The 24048-nt window shown below is 44.2% G+C and overlaps 1 protein-coding gene across 11 annotated transcripts in view; it reads left to right on the forward strand.

Moving 5' to 3' along the window:
- Window positions 1-24048, forward strand: part of NFIA (nuclear factor I A) — a 256456-nt gene that overhangs the window by 220370 nt on the left and 12038 nt on the right. For 8 of the 11 annotated variants that reach the window (XM_075508865.1, XM_075508874.1, XM_075508869.1 and 5 more), the window contains one exon: window positions 6197-6288. The exons of the other annotated variants lie outside the window; for them this stretch is intronic. In XM_075508865.1, the coding sequence (XP_075364980.1) occupies window positions 6197-6288 (92 nt within the window). The remainder of the gene's footprint in view (window positions 1-6196; window positions 6289-24048) is intronic. 11 annotated transcript variants of the gene reach the window in all.

Genomic DNA, 24048 nt, shown 5'->3' on the forward strand with positions numbered 1-24048 from the left:
TTAAAATCTGGTAGTTCTCGGAGTTTTGCATTGCCTTCTGCTACGCGATAGTGCACAACTGCAAACTCAGCAAGATGCTCTGGCTCGCTTAGAAATTAAAATGGGTTTTAGTATGAGGCAGTCTGGTAAGATTGTGAACATGATCTTCTAGAATCAGGACTTCTAGAATTGATCAGCAGATTTTTGTTGAGCTAAGAAGTTGATTCATTCCCTCCCCTCTACTCCTCTTTCTGACCTTAGACCAACACTTGTGCTATCAGGTAGTTTTGATGCTCTGTGATGGGAGATACTGTCTTTTAAGCCCTATCAATAAGATTCAGCAGTGGAATCTAAAAGGTTAACATTTAGTCATGGTTATCACTGAATATAGTCAGCAATGCCTTACTATTTCCTTGTCTTCAGAACCGGGAAAAATGAAACTAGGTCAATTATATTTATCATTACGGTTGTGACTCAGTTTACTGGCAGTGTGTGGTATCTAAAAGAAAAAAAAATCCCAACATCATTTTAGCAGTAATCTTAATGCTTAATTTTTGTGATACTGTGATCATGTAAACAAGCTAAATGCGTGTCTGGCCTGATTCTCAGCTGGCATAAAAACTGGCATTTGTCCGCTGAAGTTCGCAGAACACCACCCATCGGTATCGGCTCGGGCTGGTCACTGTGGCTCAGTGTTCAGCAGACAGCTGCCACGTTAATTGGGAATCGAGGTTTTCTCAAGAGCAGCCAGTTAATGGTATTTAAACAAAAGATTAGGAAAATAATTACTGTTTGTTAATTAGCTACGCTGATGTCTAAACATATAGTTCTGTACATATTCAGGCATGCATCTTCCTTTTTGGTAAGGGTTTTGAATAATAGTGACTTGAGTTGTAAAGAAGCATATAAATTAATTTAGGGACAAATTTCACAGAAAAGTAGATTATAGGAAATATTTTCTAAGCAAAAGTATTACATATATACCAAAGGCAGTGGAAGTGGCTGGCCACATAAAGAGTAAAACAAACCAAAGTTCCTAGCCTCGCAGTGAGCGTTTACCAGAAGGGCCCACTGGACTCCATTGAGTGTGTCAATCAGTACCAACCCTCCATTTTCATCAGTGTTTATTTTTTTCTTAACTAAATATTGGCCTTCAAATAGCAAGTGCAGATTCACCAGAGTTTCATAAAAGCCGCACAAAAAGGTGTTTTCCATGGTTACGAACTGCTCGAGTGCACCGGTTCTGGGAGTGTCGCTGGGTTATGGCTGACTGCCCTGCAGAGCTTTAGGATATTGGAAAGTCACTTATGCAACAAAGGCAGGAATGATGTTAGATTTTGGCCAGACTCTCTCCTTCGCTGTGAGGAGGAGAATGAAGCCCCCCCCAAGGAAATGGAGTGAAAGGGGTTGGCATTTGCTCCATTCTCCTTCCCTTTTTTGGTCTAGCAGAAAGCCCTCTGCAGAAACAAAATGCACTTACGGCCCTACCAAAAATTGGAATATGGCCCTCTTGAGGGGTGCAGGAGCCAGGAGCAGCTGTTCAATACAGCTCAGCCTCCTGGGAATGAGAGCTAAAAATCACAACAAGGTGGTTAATGATTCTCGGAGCAATAGTGAAACTCTCCAGCTGTGACATTAACCAAAACATGAACATTAGTGCTGTCCAAGGAAGGAAGAGCCCCTGGAGATGCACACCAGGGATTTGCTGCTACTGGGTGGCCAGGCATGCTCTGGGAGTTGAAAATTTCAGCTGCGAATCCCATGCCTTTGGAAAGCCAGCATTTTCCTCAGCGAGATGACACAATGGAGGTGGGATTCATGAAGTTTGGGAGGGTTCGTTTTTCCTCCATAAAAAGCCTTTTCAATAGAACACATCCCTGATATCAGAAGCAGTCCTGAAATTATCTTATCTCAGATCTCTTCTCAATTTTGTTTGGTTGGTAACCCATAACAAACACAACACAATTATTTTCTTGAACTTGACAGTTTCTGGGTTTAATATCCCATTGCCTAAAGAAAACACCACCTCCGCTACATGCCAGTTGGACTTTATCACTATCATAACTGAATCTGCGTGTTAGAATCTGTGGCCCTCATTCCAATGCAGAGTGTAAGATACTGCCATCCTGTACACCATGATTTTTAAAGGGCTTTTTTAAACCGAATGTTATTTTCTAAGGTTCACAACTCTACATGGGGAGAAACTTAGCTATTTTTCCCTTGTTGGGCAAGATCGTTATCGGTTAATGTCCCTTTGCACAAAGGAGTTTTCGTGTTAAACAGCATTTGTGTCAGGATGAGAAGAATGATCTTGTGGCTATAGTACTGGATTCATAATCAGATTGGATTTGTCTCCCTTTCTCTGCTATGCATTGACTGAGCACCCTCTGGGCAAGCCATTTTAGCTTTCTCTTCACTTCTTTCCCCATCCATAAAAAAGAGGGTGATGACTGTATCATTTAATTTGTTAGAATTTGCAGTTCCCTCTCAGATACTCAGCTGCAGAATGCATTGCAGTAGGAATTGCTGTATTGCACCGCGTTCCTCTGGTTAATTCTCTCATTACAACTCCACAACGGCTAAACTGACTCCTAGTCCTTTGCGAAACAGTACAGCTCTTCATATCAAGCACATGTACCTGTCGTCTTGGTCTGTAAAGGAGAGACCTAGTGGTGCATTAGGTTATCGCTCACCCAAATCATCTTTACCAACCAAAAGTTTATCCTTTTAATCCAGAACTGTCTTATAAATGACACGCTCTTATACTTAATAGAAATTATTTCAGGAAAGTATATTTTAAATTAACATTCTCCTGCTGCAGGCAACTTTAAAATACATGACATTCCCCAAACTGTTTGTTTGTCTTGTCTTTCATACAATTTCTTGCCATTTTGGCTAAATATCAAAGCTGTCTGTGTGAGCAAATGTTCTTTCTCTGCCAGCTCCTGTTTTGCTTGTTCCTGAAGTGAAGCATCATAGCAAATTTGTGGCATCACATTCATTTCCTTGGCTATGGGCTATGATGTTGCAAGCAATCCTTAGTGAATTCCAGTAGCAGAAAGACTAGGCTAGGCAGGAAGATGTTTCTATTCAAGCGCAACGGGCCAGCTATCAGCTAGTGTAAACCAGTGTAGATCTATGCAATTCCCATGGAGCAAAGCTGATAAAGATCAGGAGAAGATATGCCTAAGAGACCTGCCTTCTCTTCCTTTCCATGCTTTGGCTTTTCCCTTTCCTAAAAAGGAGTTTGAAGACCCCACCATAGGCTTAGCCTATGTATACTATAATATAATATGACCCAGCTTTAACCAGTGAGAGCAGTTTGCCCCATCCTAATCTCAGAACAGAGTATAGGGATCAGAACTGGTAAGACTTCCAGGAATCCCACCTCCATGTCAAACAAAGGTATTTATATGAAGACAATAAGCTACAGCTCGAAGCCGTGTTGGTGATGGTCTAAGCAACACTCAGTACTGCTCACGTTTCTGAACCAAATTTCACCGTAACAGGAGTCACTGCTAATGTGTATTCCATGTCAACTTAATATTCTGAGCCAAAATGGCCCCTTACAATCCGCAAACATCTCGTGACATTTTACAGTGAAGGGGGACTAGCATGTTGGGAGAGTCCAGTGTAAAGCCTGCTCTGCATATATGTAGTTTTGGTACTCTTCACTTCTTGGCTCTAGCAATGTAGTTATATGACCTTAAGGAAATACCACGCTGACATCCGAGTATTTTCAGAAAGCAAGTTAAACATAGTTTGGAGCATTATGGAAGAAAGGTATACATAGTAATTCACCCAACAAGGTTTGAGGGGACTTTTTTGCATATTACACAGTTTTCAAATGCTTTAGAATTTTTGTTTGAACAGAGAAGCCATTTAAGACAGCATTCTGATGGTTTCCCTTTGATTTTCTACCAAATATCACAGCAAAAGTATCTGCCAACAGGGAACCGTAAACAAGATCTTGAGTTCCTTCCCTTCTGAGTGGAACTTACCTGCTCCAAGGGATTAAATGGCCTCTCCACTCATTCTGCTTCCTTAAAAGTAGACCAGAAGAACCAAACAGCAGATGTTTGATTTTTGAGCTTTGAGTTAATTTTCCTCACTGCAGAAGGAATTTTTAGTCTTGCACAACATAGGGTTCAGTAGTTAGTTAAAAAAAAAAACCACCTCACCATAAAACAGTACAGAAGAATCTTCATACATGGCACTAGCAACAGAGATATACCCTTTGCAAATCTGTGGCTTCTTTGAATTATTAAGCAAATTAAGATGGTAAAAAGGCAAGGAGAACATCTCACCAAATCTAGTCAGTTCATTTCTTCCTCAGTTTGCAGATACGAATAACAACCAGTGTACCTGTTCATACTCTAATACGCAAGCTGCACTGCAATTTGCAAAATCATCTTGGAAGGATGAATTAGTGCCCTTAAAAAATTCCTTTAAAACTTTGTGAAGGAAAGGTGTTCCTTGCATGATTTTTGCAAGTACCAGCAACACGTTAGCTTTTTGGAGAGAAAAGCTCACCTCACTGGAAACAACTGGGAAGAATTCATTCTTAGAAGTCAGCAGTGCCTTATCTCCCCTCAGATCAGTAAGAAATGAAGATAGGCAGTTCCTGGGGTGATTTCAGGGGAATGCTCTTTGAGAAAGTGAAGCTGTCTCATATAATCGTAAGAATTAGGAGGCATCATGAGACCTGGGTAGAGAGGGAAGGGAAGGACGTGGTTCTGCAGGCTCGTAGACTTGGGAACTCCTTGCCAAAGGGTTTTGTGGGGTGCAGAATGTTTGCATGGGTTCAAGGGCAGATTGGGCATTCATCAATGAGAAATCCCTCGTGGGCCATTAAATACAGGGAGTCCCTGAGCTGAAAATAATCAGAGGGTGGGAAAGACTATGAGAAAGTAAATATGTGACCTGTTTTGACTCTTCCCTGTGCGTCTGCTTACGACCTCTGCAAGAGAGAGGACAGTGGATAAGGTGGAGCGTTGGCCTGATTCAGTACAGTCTTAAACCAAAGGCTCCTCCAATGTAATGCCTCTTCACCTAACATTTTGCCTTCAGAAAGGCAGCAGGCTTTCATCTACACAGACAACTCAGTGTCTTCTCCGACTCTTAACTCGCTTTATTTTTCTGTAACGTTGAGGCCTGAACATTATATTTAGCCTGACTGGAATTTGGCAAGTAACTTTCCTTTTAACATTGTTTTTTGTCTCTTCATTGGATAGTTAGATTGTCTGGGGATTTTATTCAGCAGAATGCATTCCCATAAACATATTTAAAATAGACAGAATCACTGTTTGTATTAAGGCGTCTATTTAGGTTATTTGAATTTAGATCTGAACATGCAAAAAATTGAACAAGGGAGAAGATTGCATGGGGGATTTTCAAATGAGAGGAAGACTGAAAATGCATTGAAAGCTTTTGGATGTGGAAGTACGTGGCATTGTGGACAGTTGCAGTGGAGAATATAATGCAACAATAAAATCATTAAAGTACTTCAAGTTTGGAAGTAATCTGGGTTCTTGGCTTGCATTGCATTTAATAGCTTTACATTTATGGGAGCCATTCCAGTTTTTAAAGGCAGCTTCAGCCTTCAGACTGATTGCACTTACCACCCCAGTGAAACTGCAACCCATTAATTTTTTACCGAAAGGATCTTCCTAGTTTGTCAAACACATCAAGTGAACATTTTAGAGAGTGCAGACCACAGCAGTATGAAAACCAAAACTTTATATCGAGAGAGAACGCTGGATTAGCATGAAATAAGGGTCTGATTCTGTTAATAAGCACTTTAGTAAATTGACTGCTGTACAAAACTCCGTTAAAACCAGAGATACCACACATTCGAGTGCAGCCAGTCAGGCAATACCAGGACCTACAGAAGTCTCGTGTGCTATCCCAGCGTGGAAGGGCCTGCAGCGGTTCTCCCGTGGGATGGAGAGCGGCGCAGGGGACCCCAGCGCACTTCTCCCCGAGCGCACGTCGTGGCCGTCCTGCCCCTCCCAGCAGCCCAGTCCCCTACGTGTTGATATCCCCATCATTCAGACCAAACCTTTCCGGTGTCTAAAACCAAACTCTCGCTCTCTAAAACGTTTGCACATTTCTATGTTAAACATCTGCTTAGGTGGCTCTGAGACAGTGTGTTTTGGTGTTGTTCGTGTGCAATCTAGTGCCGCTTCCTCAACGCATGTGTCCCTTCCCTTCACAGCGTACTCGACACCCAGCACCTCCCCCGCAAACCGATTCGTCAGTGTTGGACCACGGGATCCAAGCTTTGTAAATATCCCTCAACAGACTCAGGTGGGCCGCTTTCGACTTCTCTGTATGCCTGCAGCCTCTTCTTCTTCAGTGTACTCTAACGTGTCCCCGCGGAGCCAGCTGCATTGCCGCTGTCACTTCACCCACATGGTCTCAGTAACTACAGCGAAATGTCACTTGCAGTTTGTTTGTCTGTTGTGTTTTTTTGGGCTTATGTAGTAATAACGCTGCTTTCTTAACTGGAAAGATCTCTCTCGCTTTCTAAGATACTGGCTTCTAGCGCACAGTTTTCAAAGACTTTTGCTCCAACCTGTTCCCTAGGCAGTGCATTTCAGTGCATATGCAAAAGGAGCTCAGAGAGACCCGTCAGGTAACACTGCACCTTAGTCCCCCACCAAATACAACGGGAGACTGCTCCAATGACTTCCATGTAAAAAAAATAGACTCGAATTCCTGGTTGGCCATTTGCATGGCGGGCTTTGAGCGAGCAGGAGATTTTGTAATTGCGAGCACATCTGTTTCCTTACACAAAGAGAAAAAAGTCCAGTTGAGGCAGGCCTATAAAGCTGGGTTAACTGAATTCATAGTCCTGCTATGGTCAAATCAGAAGCTCAAGTAAACATTTGTGTTTCTTTAGGAGAAGGACGAGGTTTAAATGTGCTTTTTCCAAGCTGTATCAAATTCCCAGGGTCGATTAAGAAAATAGTTGTTGGCAGTTTTGTTAGCAGCTAATTTGAGCCAGATGTTGAAAAAATTAAGTCTGTGCTTAATATCATGTTATCATGGGGGAAAAGGTATAAAAAAGTGAGCAGAACTAGTGCTTTAGGACAACTGTAGTTCGTAGTTTTAAGTGATTGCTTGACTATGTTACAATTCTTTTGAAGGTCAACAGCAAGAAATATTGGTAATTTTGTTTTGAGCTGGTTGCGATGGCTAAAAAGTAGTAATTCAAATAACTAGCAAACTGGGGAGTACTACTCAGCTCTTGTAAGTTCTTCCAAATTGTTTATATGCATCTGAATAACTAGTGTACAGATTCATGGCTGTCACATGCCACAGTCCAGTATATGCACGAAGACAGACTCCTCGTTGCGACGGCTTCAGCACCTACGCTGTCAATGAAACACAAGTCACTCCTTACCGAAGATTTTCAGTTTACAGGGCTGCAATCAGATGCCTGTGAACACAACGTGTTTTCTTGCTATCTGTTCTTTGTGTACAATTTGTTAGGGGCTTTAGTTTATAGCTCTGTCGACAGCACAGGTTAAACTACATCGAATCTCAAACCTTCTCTGCATTAAATAGGGTCACAGAAAGTACACCAGCAGTGCAGAGCGGGGTTTTAACCCATCAGGTTCTGATTTTTTTTCATGCCTTAACAAAACGCAGCCTGCACCCCACTTCTCAGGCCTCTTCCTGTATTCAGTTCATGTACGTGACAACTTTTCATGCGCCTTCACATTTAAATCGCATTTCTCCAGTCGTTTTGGAAACTACTGGAATACAGAGAAATGCACTGAAATCGGGAAACAGGAATGTTAAGGTATGCTGTTAAAGTCCTTAAGCACTTGGTCTTTTCCTTCATAGCTCAGGAAACTTGAAACCCTTTGGAGAATGCTACTTACCTTTTCCAGAAGACTTGAAAAACTACTAGTTGGTAAATTGATTATGTAGTAAGACACAACAGTATTAAGTCTCCAAATTATTTTAAACTTACTTGCATCCTGCAGCCTAGGTTTCCCAGATAAGTTTGTTGACTGTAAACTTTTATCCTCCTTATTTATGACTTAAATCATTTTAAAGTGCTCTAGCCTTACTTTAAGTGCTTCTATGTAATGCAGTATAGTGAATAACAATGCTGTACGGTGAAAAACAATACTCAAGCACAGCTTTCAATTAAAGTCAAACATGCTGCAGTGGGTAAGGAGACTGACTTCCAGTCTCTGACTCCAGCTGCATCTCCGTGCTTCTATACATCATTACACCACCACAACCCACTTGATACTAAATATATAATTTATCAGCAAAACTCACTACTTATTCATGAAACAACTCTGAAGTTGACTGTGTTTTAAATCAGAGAAGTGAGGTAAAAATACTAACTGCAGTGATTTGGGATTTACTTAGCGTTCCTCTAAACAAAGACATGCTTTTGTACTCTTTTTGCAGGGCATTAGTGTATAGGACGATCACTTAGGATATTTTCAAAATGAAAATATAAAAACACATAGGACTGTGTTATTAAAAGCAGCTGGGGTGGCTGCTTTCCATCAGGATTTTTATAGTACATTCAGAGTCAGCCTAAGATATGGGTCCTGAGGACCACTAACTGCCAGGCCACACAGCTCCCTTAGACAAGAGGAAGCAGTGAACACTCAGAGCTTCTGAAAGTCAAGCTTAAATATAAGGGTTAAGGAACTCTTTACTGCTGGAACAACAAAATAAAAATGAAGGCTGTATCTGAACATCTGCTTTTTTAAAATTACAGTCCAGCTACAAACTATAAGAAAACATTATGCTCAGCTTTTTGGTGGCTCTGATTTTCTCTTCCAATTGGTGGGTCATTTGACTACAGGCACTAGTTACGCATCGTCGTCATTAGTCTTAAAATGCTGCAAAAGTGAGTCTGTGCACAGGGATGTGACAGCGCCGTTCAGCCGAAGTCGCATTTCCCATACATGGGCATTCATGGGCTTTCACAGAACCTTGGAATAAAAACGCAGACAAATATACAACAGCATGGCTGGGTTTGAGCAAGGATCGTTCTGTCCTGGGCTGTTTTTAAACAACCAAAACCAGTACATGCCTTTCTTAATGGGCATTATAAAAATTAGCAGTAGACATTTCCCTTAGCAGCATGTTCTGATTTATGTCACATTGCTTCAAATATAATCCCTTAAAGGAATTTTATAGAATTTAGGTAATACTTTATTTACAAAAAGGCCATTGTCCTGTGTCAGCAAAGGTTGTAGCAGGACAACAGCTCCGTGACAGAAGAGACCAGGAAATAAACTGACTTAACTCAGTAGTTCTGATTCAGTAGCAAAAGCCCCAAAAGGGCTGTTGGCTTTGTCTGGTTTTAGCAGCCTCAAAACTTTGCAGTCGGTTTGTGTTTTCATACACTGCCTCTGCTTACCCCATCCATCACTCTGCCACTCCAGCGGCTCACCGCATAATTGTCCTATCTGGGGGGTTATTTGAATCTAAATTTCTGTTTGAGCTATTAGAAGAAACACTTGACTTGGCATCCTCTGTATATGTTGACAAAAAGGCACAGGTGTTGTAACCTTTGCTTGATAAATCATTTACTTTTGCTACTTGACTCGCAAGCAATACGGGGGCATCAGCTTTTTAACCGCCTTTTCCATATGCAAATCAGAAATACAGTATGCCTGGGGTACACAGTCTTTAGTTTCAAAAGCAAGCTGGTCTAGATACCTCATGACTAAGTAATAGATACGTCTCTCGTATTGCCAAAGACTTGTAATAAGGAGAGTGGTAGAGGAATGGGAAAGTACCATCACGTTAATTAGGGACTAGCCTATCAGTAGCAACAATGCTAACAAAGAATAAAGGGTTCTGAGTTTTGGGGTTTTTCTTTTCCCCCTAACCAAGCCATAAAAGTAATTGTGAAACCCAGGATATGCACTCAGAGAGCGTGCAGCTGGTAACGCTAAACTAGCAACCTGCTCTTTGTGACCAGAGTTTGCGTTGTCACTCGCCACTCTAAACGGTGTTTGCTGATCTCTGATGCCCTCACTTCGCTCTCGCGTACAAAATGCCTTTAGGGATCCGTGTGCTGTAGTCGGTGTGCTGCAGCTCCGCTTCACGCTAAACATTGTTTACTAGGCTGAGTCCTGTTTGCCACCTACTTACCCTACATCTTCCTGGAAATTGTACTTCGGATGCTAAAAACAGCTCCTGAGCAACACATGCCTGCTCCATCTAATCACTCCTACCTGCCAGTAGCCCGTGTGCCTTACACAGTAAGGTTACGAGGATGCACAGAACAGAAGCTGCTTCCCGCTGCAGGCACCCAGGCAGAGGATCAACTGCTTTACCACCTGAGAGAAACTAAATGGTTTTCTTCTCTGCTTAAGAAAGTGTGTCATGCACCCTCTTGTCCAGCTGTTTCAGGAAAAATCCCTCTCTAATCTAAACATGCTTTATATCAGATCCATCCCAGTTAGTTTATAAAACTTAGTTAAGCGCAAAACCAAATATTTATTCCCTTACCTTTCTCCAGGAAAAGATAAAACTCTTTTCTAGAAGAACAGAAGTAGAAGCTCTTCCTGCTTCTGCCTTTGCACAATCCCAACGCTACAGTCGGGTCATGGAGAGTAAGCCAAGGTCTTGTCTTTCCACGCTTTCCCTCCTGGGGCCCTAGAGCCACACAGCCACAACAGTGCTGTAGATAGAGCTCATCCTTTAGAACGCAAAACAATTGAAGCAAAGGCCCATAACTTACCTAGCAGACCGCAATAAAGTGTAAGAAAAATCCCCAAAGTCAAACAAACTTATCTAGGCAGCAAAATGACCAGTATGAACACCAGCAGGCTCAGAAGCACAGCCATGCTCTTGCTACCAGCCTTATAAAGACCAGGTACAAAAAAGCACGCTCTGAAACACATCTGTAAAAGAGTAATGCCGCCCTGTAGTGAGTTAGGGGGGGAAATTACTGACGTTGAGCAAAAGGGATGCTATGTTTGTAGTATAAGGAAATTGCTAACTTCTTTAGACCTGCTCCTGTTCTCTGCCTTTCCTGAATTAGACAGTGGTATCTTTGCAGCTTCTTCTTTTAGGCTTTTATTTATCTCAAAAAAACCCGCCTTATGCCTCAGGTGCATATACAAACCTAATTGTATCATTACTTTCTTAGCAAGAGACAAGGGAAAGAACTATTTTACTTCCCCACAATCCTTTTAGAAAGCAAACTGCAACCTGCAATTTTTCACTGGCAGCACTTTAAAACAAAGGGCATGAGAAAAAAATGAGCTTTATGCTGTGTCCTGTAGGTTAGCAGATGTGAGCTCTGTCAGACAAGGGAGGGAGGCAAATTCCAGAGTAGATGGTCCTTCTGTGATAACAGCCAGGCGCTGCTGCCGAGACACTTCATTCGGAGGAATGTAGTGCAGGTGATGCCCCTCGCCGCGGCTGGAGGGGGGACGCAGGGAAGCAGTCTCGCAGGTAGCAAGGCCCAAAAGCATATAGGATTCATAGATCAAAGTCAGAACCTTGAATAGGAAGCTGATGCAGCTCCTCCGGAGCTATCGCTCCTGCAGCCGAAACCGCGTAGCTGTTTTGTGCCCAGGTTCCATTGCCACCCTATGGAAGAAAGAAACCAGTGCACACGTTTTTCTTTTGACAAATAAACCATGTGCCTCGCTTCCTGGGGATTTTCCAGTTTTGCTTCTCGCTGAACCCCTGCCACGGTACCCTGCCCTCTGCACCGTCAGAAAGTGATGCAGAGCTGCCAGACTCACGCACAGCTCGTGTTGATGTGCTTTATTAATGAGTACCACAAGCTGCCTGTCCTTTGCTGCCTCTGCACCCTTCTCTCTCCCATTTCCCAGCGCCCAGGACTTGCTCTGGTCAGACAGGCAGCACCTGCTGGCCCTCGGGGAGGAAGGGTAAGGTCAGGATTTTGTGGTATTGCTGCAGTGTGCTAACAGCTGAGCCACCGCTTCCCTTCGCGGAGCAGTTCGTGTTCAGAAAAAGTGTAAGGGGTTGCGTGCGGCTCGTGCATTGCAGTGGACGTGCAGAGAACATGAGAGGCTGCAGGAACGAGATCAGGCCTTTTATTTTGGGGGTTCTGAGCAGAACTATTTATAAGCCCGGTCAGCGCTACTTGTTGCTTAGGTGACTGTTCCTCCCCGGAATAAGAATAGTTCCTCCAGGCTAAATGCACCGCTTGTGTTTGAGTGCGAATGAAGATGAAGAACACTAATTTGGAAGCGTTTGTTCAAATCAGTTCAGCCCCCTGAGAACTACATACTCCATAAAGTAACCTCCCTAGGCCAGCATGCCTGGCTTGGGAAGAACCTTAAGCTGCAAAGCACTTCTAAGCAGAGACTTGACTGCCCCTTTCCTTCTCTTGGCCCGTAGCAGCAAATGTACTGGCAGGTTCAGAACATCATTTAAATGCAGGAATAACATCTCTCCTGAGTAAAGAACAGAAATCTGGAGAGACTAGATATAAAAACACAATTTTGGGGTGTGGGACCGCAACTTTCTAGAGCTGCTGAAGTTAGAGGGGTCACTCTTCTTCCAAACCTGAGCAGGATCTGTGGACTTTCCCATATCAGCAATGGGAAGTGAGGGCTGCTCTTCTCCGACACCCGGAGCAGAGTTACACAGTGCCCAAAGTGCCATCTGAATTTTAGATTGCTCCCGAGCGTAGGTGGGCCCTAGACCCTTGTGCATCGCTTTCCTCCTAGAGATTTGCAATACATGTAGGAAATGGGACACACACAACAGAGATCAGGAACAGAACCGTTATAATGAACAGTTGAGCATGTGAGAAGAGAAAGTTGTATATGTGACCACTTAATTTATAGTAATTGGCAGGGCCGAAGGGCATTGAAGAAGGATGGGCCCTTGTGGGCTTGAGCCCTATTATGGCCACTGAAAGTTTTGATCCCTGAGCAAAAAGTGTTTTGCTGCAGAACCAGTGGCACCAACCTACTGATACGTGACCTGAATGTTGGTGCTGTCTTTCATCTTCCACCCAGGAAGCAGCTATACTGGCTTGATCTTGAGGGTGGCCTGGAGATGGCTCTAGAAATGTAGTATAAGTCTAGAGAGAGCGTGCACAGAAAATGCAGGGTCAATCTCTATCGAGCATCGGCAGGTCTCAGACCCTGGGAAGCTGAAAGAAGATTTCAGATCCTGCCTTTGCTTTGTGGTTGGCCATATTAAACTCGCTCTTCTCTTTTGTTGAAATTAGTCAAGGAAATGTTGGCTGAATCCTTTGCTGAGCTAAAATGGAGATGGTTCCACCATGATGGGAGCAAAGAGCCCGCATGCGGTCATGGTGCTCTTGATGTGCCCCTGATCACATAATAGCTCCGCAGCGACACGTCCCCAGTGCAGCATGAGTGTGAACGTGCTGCTCTGATCACAGTTGCTAATGACAGGCCAGAGCGTGCTCCACAGAGAGGAGATACAAAGGTGACCAGAAATCAGGGTCACTCCCCAACTCCCATTCCCTCACGGTCTGTTCAGCTCCGTGCACAAAGCCCGTTTAATTGAGCTTTCGCGCAGAGGGGCAGTGTGAAATTTCGCTCTCAGATCAGTTCTTAAAAAGCAGCAGAGAACAGTATACCTCAAGAAGAAAGCACATATCACACTATAAAGGTAAAGATTCATAGAAAACTTCCCAGTACCATCATGTGGCCTTTTCTTCAAAGTGGGTTGGAGCCAAATCAGTCCAGAAATGCCTGGGTTAGTCCTCAGCAGGGGGGATCCTTTTTCCTGTGCTTTTTCTTCCTCCTCCTTGCAGGCTCTGGTGAGCAGTTCAGACTTTTTTTTTTTTTTTGGAAACTGCCACTAAGCATCCTATTTCCAATAGATACAGCATACAATTATTTACAATGGACATAGATGAATTTCCCAAACTAAGCAATTAAACTTATTGCATTTTCCCCCCTCCTTACAATAAACAGGAAGCCTGTGCGTAAGGCACCCTTTCTGTGGGTTTTATGGCCATTACTTATGCTCCACAGTAGGGGAGAAGAGAGAGAAGAAGTAAGTGTGGGCCTGGTGGGAAGAGTTGGCAAATGCAGAAATATGATGAATGAGCTGGAGAGATTTAATTTCTTACTAAATTCTCTACAAGCTGTGTAACCTTTCTTTAGCTAAACAATTACTCTAAAAGGCAATGATTTTCTGCGTTTTCATTGAAAAGTCTTCATAATAACAATGGCCTATGTTCTCCTTCTTGAAGAACTTCTGCCAAAAAACAGTTTTCTTTTTTCCATTCAGCAGGAAACTTTCTTTTATTTTTATTTTTTCAATCTCATATTCCCCGCTAACATGGATTTACAAGGCCTACCACTTACTGCATGGGGCTGGGAAGAAGCTTGCCCTCAGGCCAAATCATTTTGGTCTGTCTCCTTTATAGGGATTCTTGCATCTTCCTCCCAAGAGGAGCGCAGCCACTGTCAGAGACAGAATACCAGACCCAAGTGACCATTTAATCTGACAAAACATGACAGTTCCTATGTTCACAGGTACAGAGCACATGGAAGGGGATGCTCAGATTTGTTTTTCAATGGGCTAGCGGCAGGTCTTGCTGCTGTTGTGGTGGGCGCAGTCGAGACAGGGAGCAGGTACCAACTTTTGTGTGGTGGGGGAGAGAGTCACCAGGTCTTTAAATTCATTGGCCACGCTGCCGACACGATTAAATCAGAGTGGGTGCTGATCCGTGCTGAACCACAGGGTCCTGTGACCAACGGGAGCATTGTAAGGACTTTGGATATTGTAAGGACTTTGGAGATGCAGCATGGGCCCTTTCCTCCTGCAGAGCTGCACATTTGCTCAGATACACACACGCATACGTATACAGAGACACACAAATCAAACAAGCAAGTATAAGGCAAGATTATAGTTATGTGCCTCATACTGCTTTTACTTGACTTGGCCGATTTCCTGGCCACCCCACGGCTGCCCCCGGCCTCCACTGCAGATAACGCTGTATTGGATTAGTCTGCCTCACTGCTGCATCAGGTCCCAGATCGATTTATTGACTCTGTCAGAGTGGCTAGTACAGTACTTGTTACAAGAGCAGAATAGAAAGCAAGAATGTGTCCACATAAAAATGACGTTTTGTTCGTTCTTTCCTCTTTTGTCCTATAGATCTTTATGTGTTTACACAGTGGAGAGCACTTTACTTAAGTTAATCAGCTCCTTCTACATTATTAATTGCAACAGTTAGGGTGCTACATGGCGGCAAACGTATTATTGAAAACATTGATCTCACGCTCACGGTGCGGACCTGAGTAGGTTTTGTATTCCTTCCCTTCTTTTGCAACTGCTTTAGGGCACTATCAAATCACATTTCCCTGACTGACAATACGCCGTCAATACCATTGATTTGGGGGGGGCAGAGAGATGCACATGGGAAAGAAAGGAGTGCGCAGAGGTTCAGCGTATTCTGTAGGCTTGGAAGGGGGTTGTTGGAAGTTGGTAATCACAATAATTACATGCCTGGCCTGATTTCTCTCTTTTGTAAAGAGTAATACTTTAAGAGCTGAAGTTTCCTAAGTGTTGAAGATTTGCAGAGACAGCATGATGAGACCTTTTAAAATGCGTGTAGAATGTATACCCTTAAAAAAAGACATACTGGCTTTTTACAAGGGTTTTGGAAGTGCCTTTGAAAGACATTTCATGAAAGTTCAGCTTTCGCAGCTGATACTTGTATGAGCTCCATAAATTCCACACAGCCTGACAAACTCCAGTAGGTGTCACATGTGACCTGGATGGAAAAGGTCAGCAGCTGGATTTATGGCTTTTGCATTTACTGGAACATTAAGATTTTTGCCAACTGCCATATATACTTTTTAACAATTCCGCAATCAAAGGATTAGGACCACAATCTACAATGAAGGTCAAAAATTAAAGGCCACCATCCCTACATCCTTCCCAGTGGATAGGCATTAAGCTACCTCAGTTCTAAGAATCACCTTTGCTTAATGGCCTTAACACGGAGGTCAAGGAATAAATAAGCTTCAGAGGTGACCACCTTGCAAAATAGGCTATCTTGCTCTGAAATTAATACTCAGTTCCGTAAGATGGGACCAAAAAATGAGAAGCCATTTCTTAACGGAGAAGGCCTCTCCAGTTTGCAGCGGATTTCATGTTCCCAGGACACTGAGCATCACCTCCCCTCGTGCTGGACTATCCTAGACAAACGTAACAGCATGCAGGGGAAGGATTGGGGCTTCAAAAGAAATACAGCAAAATGACCGCAATTTTGTTAAAACCTGTTTATATTTTAAATTTAACAAAGGTGGCTGTTCTTAGTAAGGATTACTAACAACATGCCAAGTTGAAGCTTTCAACCTGGTTTTAGTTCAGAACAACAAAAGGTATCGTCTTGTTTTAGGCACTTGTTTTTATAGTATATTCTACTTGAACAGCGGTAGAACTGGAAAAGTATAATCCAGAACCAGGATACTTTTAAAAATAAAAAAATCTGATATTGATAAATCAAGAGGCTAAACGGGAACATATCTTGTAGGCTTGGCTATGTAGCCTTTAGTTACTTTGGTTATTAATATTCAATTCTGAAAACAGTACTGACACTATAATCATAATATTTTCAGGCATATTCACTTGCATGACCCAACTCTTACATCATCTATACAAATACTAGTTATTACACATGAAGAGATGCAGCTAAATACATTTCAGAAGCCAATGAAATGTAATTTTAATTATGAGATATGAGTAACAAAAATCACTGCCAATAAAATGCAGCCACCTTTGAGGCTGAACACAATAATTTCTGCATTGCTTGGAGCAGCTTTATACAATTTTAGGTATCCTTTTGTGCTTTCGCTATAACTACATCTTTTTAAATATGACAACAGAAAAGGTATCTTTTCTTTAAAAAAGGGGATAAAGTTAGATATGAAATTTGCATGCCGGGTTGGGTTTTTTCATCCTTGCATGTGCTACACAATGAGATTTGAGGTTTTGCAGGAACACTTCTACACATAATGTTCCTTGTTTGGCTCTTCTCTTGGGTTTTTTTTTTTTTTTTTTTAAGGACTTTCTTGTAGTCTTTTGGGTTAAAGATCGTGTCTGTGAATCTATGCTATTGGACCCGACTGTACATTCATTGAAGTCGATGAGAGCAGGAGATGGAAGATTTGTTATTGGCAGGAGTTTGTTTTAGAAATACAGTAATATTTTTGTTTAATGATGTTTGTTTTAGCTTATTTTAGCTTAACTTGGCTTATAGCTATGCACAGTAGAATAAATCTAGTCTTTTTCAAGTAAGATAAAGGTTAAAATTCACACTTTCTTTATGGGGAGGGCTTGCAGTGCAGTCATCATGTATCTCTAGAGTTTTTATTTTGTGGCTTACAAGTATTATCTCTCAGTGACTCCAAAGCAATCTTCCTTGATGTAGAGATGGGTTTAGCTTTGGGGTTTTCCCAATGTACTGGTCTTGTAGGCTAAATCTGAAAGTGTAGGCCAGGCTATGTTCCGTCGGGTTCATTCTCAGCAAGGGAGGCCGCACAGGCTCTGTATAAACTCGTCGTCTTCCTAACAGGAGTATCAAGGGCAGAATTTGTCCCAGTAATGGTGACTGCTTTATCAGTCCTGTTGATGTTGCGTGCGTCAAAACAGAGTTCAGATTCTTCTCCTGGAGGCTTTTCAGGAGTATGACAAGTAAAAGTAGTAACATTTAGAAAAAAGGGGAAAAAAAAAAAAGATGAGGGGAGAGCTGTAATTCTCCGTACAATGGAGCAGCTTACTTACCGAGTACAAAGAGCCACTTCTATACAGTCTATTTTCAGAGAAAAGCCTCACATTCAGTGGCTCATAAAAGCGAAGAGGCACCTTTTGATTTTAAGTTCAAGGTTTACATTAGTAATTTTGTCTGTTTTCTCTGTTAGTATTAATTAAATTGAGATAGTTTAATTAGTATTTCTAAATTTGATCATTAGTAGTAATTCATTCTGCCTGCCATACTGCACAAATAGGATGAAGCAGAAATAACGAAATTGTTTAATTTCATCTCATTTAATGACTTTACACTCCACCAGGACTTTCATTGGCATCTCACAGCATGTGTGAAAATCACTCCACACTAGGCCAAGACCCAGCTCCCTTTAGCCAACCATGTCTAATTCCTCCCTCCCATCCAAAGGCAGACCGTGTGCTGTGGAGGCTTTTCCCATTTCTCCACCGGCGAGCTGGCTACCTGCAAAGGCTGGGGTGGCCGTTCCTCGCCCCGGTCACCCAGCTCCTCTATCATCCCGATGCCATGGCCCTGACAGAGCGGTACGGGACTCATCGGCCACCACGTCCCCGGCCCGGGGCTCCCCGCGGTGCGACGGCAGAAGTCCCGTCATCGATCCCCGTGGCCGCACACCCCGGGGGGCCAAGCGCTGAGCACAGGCATGGTGCACGGCCTTCCACTTTTCTTAGAGCAGTTTGTTCAGTTTAGCAAGGTACAAAGCATCAGGAAGAACGCAGACATCAAAAGTTCTGGTGTTCAGGAGGGGTTTTTTGTTCAGCTCAATGCCCTCATGGCTTTCTTTTTCTAAAGGGAGATTTGGGGAGGGGGGTTCACTGCTGAATTGATTCATTATTCCTCCAGCTCACTGTCTACTTCAATTTTAAGGTCAATGTGGCAAGAACACCGGGGTTGCCTCCGTGCCCCCATTCCTGCCCGTGTTAATTTGGAGACCGTTTTCGATCCCCTTGCCCAGTACACCTAGGACTTGCCAAAACCCCGATTCCTCTTCCCTTTCTGCGATCTCCAAACGCCAACCTTTCTCTGCCCACTTCTGAAAACATGCTGTTGTCTCAGCCCCCTTGTCCCGGAGTCCCCAGCTCCCCTGCAGTCCCTCTGTCCGTCCGCACCTGCCCGGCGCCAGCCCCGCTGTTCCTGCTGCCCACAGCCCAATTCCTCGCCCGCCCGTTCCCCCTAATTTTTTGCCCTGCGTTTATCAGGCTGCGCACGCTGCCCTCGCTCCCTCGGCAGAACCGTGGGGCTGCTCATCCGACATCCAGGACGGGCAAAGACCGCTGGAGGCTTTGGGGGGGATTTTGGAGGGAGCGCTCGCTCTCCCCTCCGCCTCAAGTTCTCATCTCCCCTCGCTTTCCTCTGGCGCTGTGGACTCTAAAGTACTCCCGGGGCAGTCAAGAAAAGCGGCCGAGAACTACCTTTTGTACCCCAAACGCCGCAGAGCGCAGAGCCAGAGCCTCTGCAGCAACTTGCCGGCAGAGCAGCCCGTCCCGCTGGGACCCCTCGGCCCCGCTGGGACCCCTCGGCCCCGCGGGCCCCTCACGTAGCTCCAGTCGCTCCGTTGCTCCCCGCCGGCGCGGGACGGGGAAGGAGAGTCCCGGGGGCAAACCCCCCTGCGTGTGTCTGTGCGTGCGTGCGTGTGTGTGCTCAGGCTGTCTCGCTGCAAACGGAGCTTGGGAGGCCCGGACTGGGGGTTGATTTTCTTTGGATGACTTTCCCTGATTGTCTAAAGCAATAAAAGTAAAGAAACTTTGGGGGAAACGGTGGTTGCGGGGAGATTATTTTTGCAGTCCTGGTGCAGGCAAAACTCCTGAGGCTTCAGGGGAGTTTCGCTCGCCTGAGGACTGCAGGAACTGGCTTAAATTGAATAAAACTGTAAGTACAGTATAGGGGACTGGGTAACAAGGAGTTCTGCAAAAGCAACAAAACCGGAGAGCACAATGAAGAATAGAGCGGGTTACGCTGCGGTGAAAGTATGTACTGGTTGTTATAACACCGTGCCTCTAGAATAAATTATGTCCCTTTAAAAAGTAATACTTTAACTGTGGAGCTATATAGAGACAATTAAGACGATATTGTTCTCCTCATTTCCCTCCCCCCCGCCTTCCTCCCTCTCTCTGCAGTAGCTCTGTGGAAACTTTTAATGCTGCAGCTTGAAACTTGGGCCTCTGGGTCTAAAATGCCTGAGAAAGCACTGCGGGCTCTAACTGTAAAACATTCCTTCGGCGGGCCCTGGAAACAGGGCGCGCTGGCGCAGGCGAAGTTCAGAGGGATCACATGTAAATGAGGGCTGGCTGCAGACTCCCGAGGAGCGTTTTATTTCGCTTAAACCTGAACTTGAACTTGCAAACGCGCTGCCGGAGCCCGGGACGGGCAGACCGCGGCCGCGAGGGGCTGGGAGCTGGGGCTGCCGCCGGCCCCGGGCACCCACCATCGGGGCTGGGGGGTCCCCGTGCACCCACCGGCTTTGGGCCCTGTCCAGAGGCGCAGGGAGGCGGAGGGCAACGCGGGCGCTGTGGCTTCGGGAGCGGGTTCCCGAAGGGCTCGCTTTTTTCCTAGCAAAATGCTGGAAAGTCCCGTCGCAGCAGTCTGTGTGCCATCCCAGTTTCCACGGGAGTTCCCGGCGTGAAGTTATAAGCGGATGCGAGTCCCGATGCACACTTGATTTCGTAAAAGGAAAGAAATAAGTGAGATTTAGCGTAAGAAATATTAAAGTGTGGCGCACCCTAGCAAATTTAACTGTGCTTCCAGCAGAGAAAAATACAGGGCTGTCTAAAAAGCGAGGCATAAAGGGCAGAATTTAAAAACCCCTTCGCAGCATATTTACTTTTAAATCGCAATAGTAGATGTAAACCGTGAGGCGGGTTCTCAGGTCGTCTTTTCGCTTCTTTGATAAAACGCGTACTGCTATTTTCTCTTCCCTTGCAAAAGGCGACGTACGTACCCGGGGAGCAAGCGAGGTGCCGACGGCGGTGAGTGTCACCCAGGTGTGGGGGCAGAGGTGGCTGCTGGCTGGGCCGCAGGCGTGGGGCAGCCGCCTCCCCCCCAGCTGCATTTGGCTGGTGGGTCATATTTTGGTCATTTCTGATTACTCCTGAACAATTTTGGCTGTGTTTATAGCAAAACTTTGAAAGGATGAATGGGCGAAAAAAATTCTTTTTGGCAGTGACTCAGGAAATATCTACAAAGATGTCCTTTCTGGAGCAAGATATTATTTCAGGGTTTGTGTTAGGATCATTTTTATTCTGTGACAGCACATAAAGAGAGCGGGACAGAGCAACGAGGTCTGGCATAGCTAAAATCCCTTCTCTGTGTGTGAGGTTATATAGTTTATCAATGCAGAAACCACCACGGGCTTTGAAAAGTAAACAGCTGGCTTGGGTCTGTGTGCTGCGCTTCGGAGTTGTCTGCTGGATTTAAATGGCTAGCCGGCGATTTTTGGAGTGGGGCAAATACATATAGTTTTTCTTTTAAACATGTCAAAGGGGTTTTGCAGCCATTTGTTTTCCTAGTTCCTTTATTTTCCTTTCTGTTTCATTTTGGTTTATTTTGCTTTTACAAACGTCTTCACTGCCACCAGCAAGTCTACAAATAAATAATAAAAAAAAAAGTTTCTAACCCAGTCAGAAAACCTTATGGCAGCGACAAATATCAGAGAAAGCCATCGTCTCTCTCAAAGATTTCATCTCCCCATCCACTTAATCCGCTTGCTGTACCTCAGATCTCAAGTAACTTTCATACTGTGGGCTCACTTTAATGGATAGAATCTATTTTTCATGAAAAAAGCAGGAAATAAGCTGTCTTTCGTACAAAGATTTACAAAATGTAATCATTGTTGAAATATTCTCTTTGAACTGCCTTGTCCGCAGGGGTGTCTGGCTCCCAATACCCCCGTTTCTTTAGAACACCCTTACAAGTTCTTCTGGTAGATCAGGTACACTGGTGGTTCTGGTCTTTGATGTCTTGAATGAATGAAAGAAAAGCATAATAAAAGAGAGCTGTTGATCAAGCATAAAATACTCTTTAAGCTGACAGAATGGCAGAGTTAACACATTCTAAGCTGCTTTTAGGTTTTTCCTTTTTTCCTCACATTTTCCTGTGCTTTGTGTACAGTGGGGGTTTTTATTTTTTGAAAAGTCTCTGATCTATGTAGTATGCCGTCCTCTAACAAAAACCAAAATGGGATTGTTTCTCTCTCTTTCTCCCTTTCTTTTTTCTCTCTCTTTCACTCCGCTATCTTTTTTTTTTTTTTTAAACAGCAAGGGTTACGGTTTAGCGTTACTGCAGTTAGCTTTCAGCGCACGACGCAAAGTTTAGAAGTTATTTTGCAGATTTCAAAGTCAATTTACTAACAAATAAATGGACTTCTTTGCTTGACTCTTCAGAAAAGTGGAGTAAAACTGTAACTCGCAAAAAGTTCCCGAAGTAAAAGGAAGACCCTCTGTCTAAAAGCAAAATTGTAAACCGCAAGACGGACATAAAAATGACCTCATTGTGAGAGAACTTTCTTTTAGAGTCAGAGAAAAGGGAAAGTTTTCTTCCTGTAGATCTAATTTAGATCTTAAGTTCCCATACATTATTTATACATCATATTCAAAGTGCCAGGCTACTCCGCTTGCTGGATTACATTTCAAACATTTGCCATTGATAAGTCTTTGCTGTATTATATTCAGGCTAAATGCGAATATGTCATAGCGCAGTCAATCTTTAATCCGCTGAGCTTCAGGTTCGGGCGGCAGGGGGTCCAGCGCTCAGAGCATTGCTTTATACTTAAGAAACATCTGGGGCCAGCTGGGACACTTTACTGGAACATTCAGATGTCTGGAACAACAGCAGGAGTTACTGTATGAGTGTGTTTTCATAGGTTTGGGAGGGTTTGGGGTGACTTAGTTAAAAACACTAGCTGTTCCCAACTTGAGGTTTGAACCCAAGCAGAAATCTTGCCTGAAGTGAGTTTGTTGGTCCCAGGAGAGAAGTGGTTTGGACTACTATACATTTTTAATAGTCAGCAGGCAGAAGTCCATATTACAAAATTATTGCATGTAATTTAATGCAGTTTGCCACAACTGGCGTTCTCGCAAAAGCTATTGGATGCAGAGCTACTGTACACATCGCCTGGAGACTAGTGTCCCTCCCGGGACGGGTTTTATCTTCCTCGAGACAGTATAAATATGCTCGTAGTGAGGCATGCGACTCTCCTGGGTGTGGATGCTGGACAACCAGAAGATTCACTCACTGTTTTATGTCCCTTTGGGGATGACCAACATGCTACTTACATCCCTTTCGGTATTTCATTTTGGAAAATATAATTACTAAATAATTAATCCCAGCTCTTAAGAAAAGAACTTCCATAGGCACAAAGGTGACCTTGTCTTTAATATTCACCTTTCGGTTTACGCAGTAGGATCAAATTTCATGCCTGGAGAAACTCTGGAGAAACCAATAGAGAAGTGGGACAAATTCAGACCTGGGGTAAGCCAAAGGCCGTCACTTTATCTGCGGGAGCCCTCCAGCCAGTGGCACCAGAAGCGGAATTGCCACTGCCTTCGCTCACCCTGGCAGCCCTTCCGAAATTGCATCAAAGCGCCCGTTTTGGCCCCTTGCTTTCAAACGACCCACCGTGGGGAAGAGCCTTCCTGGGACCTCTCACAAGGTGACGTCTCAAGGACGAGTTCGCTGCCTACCTGTTTACATTCTCGTTTTAGCTTTGCAACCAGAAGGGCTCGTTACCCCGATTCATCTTCCCAGGGTTAATGTTTTTGATTGCCTTGAAGTTCTTGAGACGACTGAAACGTCATCCCCAAACAAAACAACCGAACTGATGCGCCGTGATGAATCCTCGCAGGTGCCCGACGGTCGTGGCTCAGGTTCAGCTCAGCTGCTCAAACGGCCTCTTTGCCGGCGAGCTCTAAAGCTGCAAGTTTTTTTTATTTAGGCTCTTATCAAAGGTGGATTTTCCCGCCCGGGCCCGTGCAGCGATAGCTTCCTGCAAGCGCAGCCGTGCCCAGGGCAGCAACCGCCGCAGCACCGCTGCAGCCGCCTTTGAAGTCCCGATGGCACCGACCCGTCCCGCCGCCAGGCAGCCGAACCGGGCTGAAACCTGAAGAAAATGGCTAGCACAGACCAGGTCTTAGCCCGAAGTGGATGAGGTGAAGCAAAAACTCCTATGTGTGGAGTTTGTCAGCGTTTCAAACGTGTGAATGTCCTTAAATAACCTACATCGCCCGGAGAAATAAGCCAACTGTCACACCCAGTTCTGGATTCCACATTAACAACCTCCTTCCGCAGCGTTAAACTTTGCCCTTGAGGACTTTTGT

The sequence above is a fragment of the Mycteria americana genome, chromosome 7 (assembly GCF_035582795.1).
Source record: "Mycteria americana isolate JAX WOST 10 ecotype Jacksonville Zoo and Gardens chromosome 7, USCA_MyAme_1.0, whole genome shotgun sequence".
NCBI lineage: Eukaryota > Metazoa > Chordata > Aves > Ciconiiformes > Ciconiidae > Mycteria > Mycteria americana.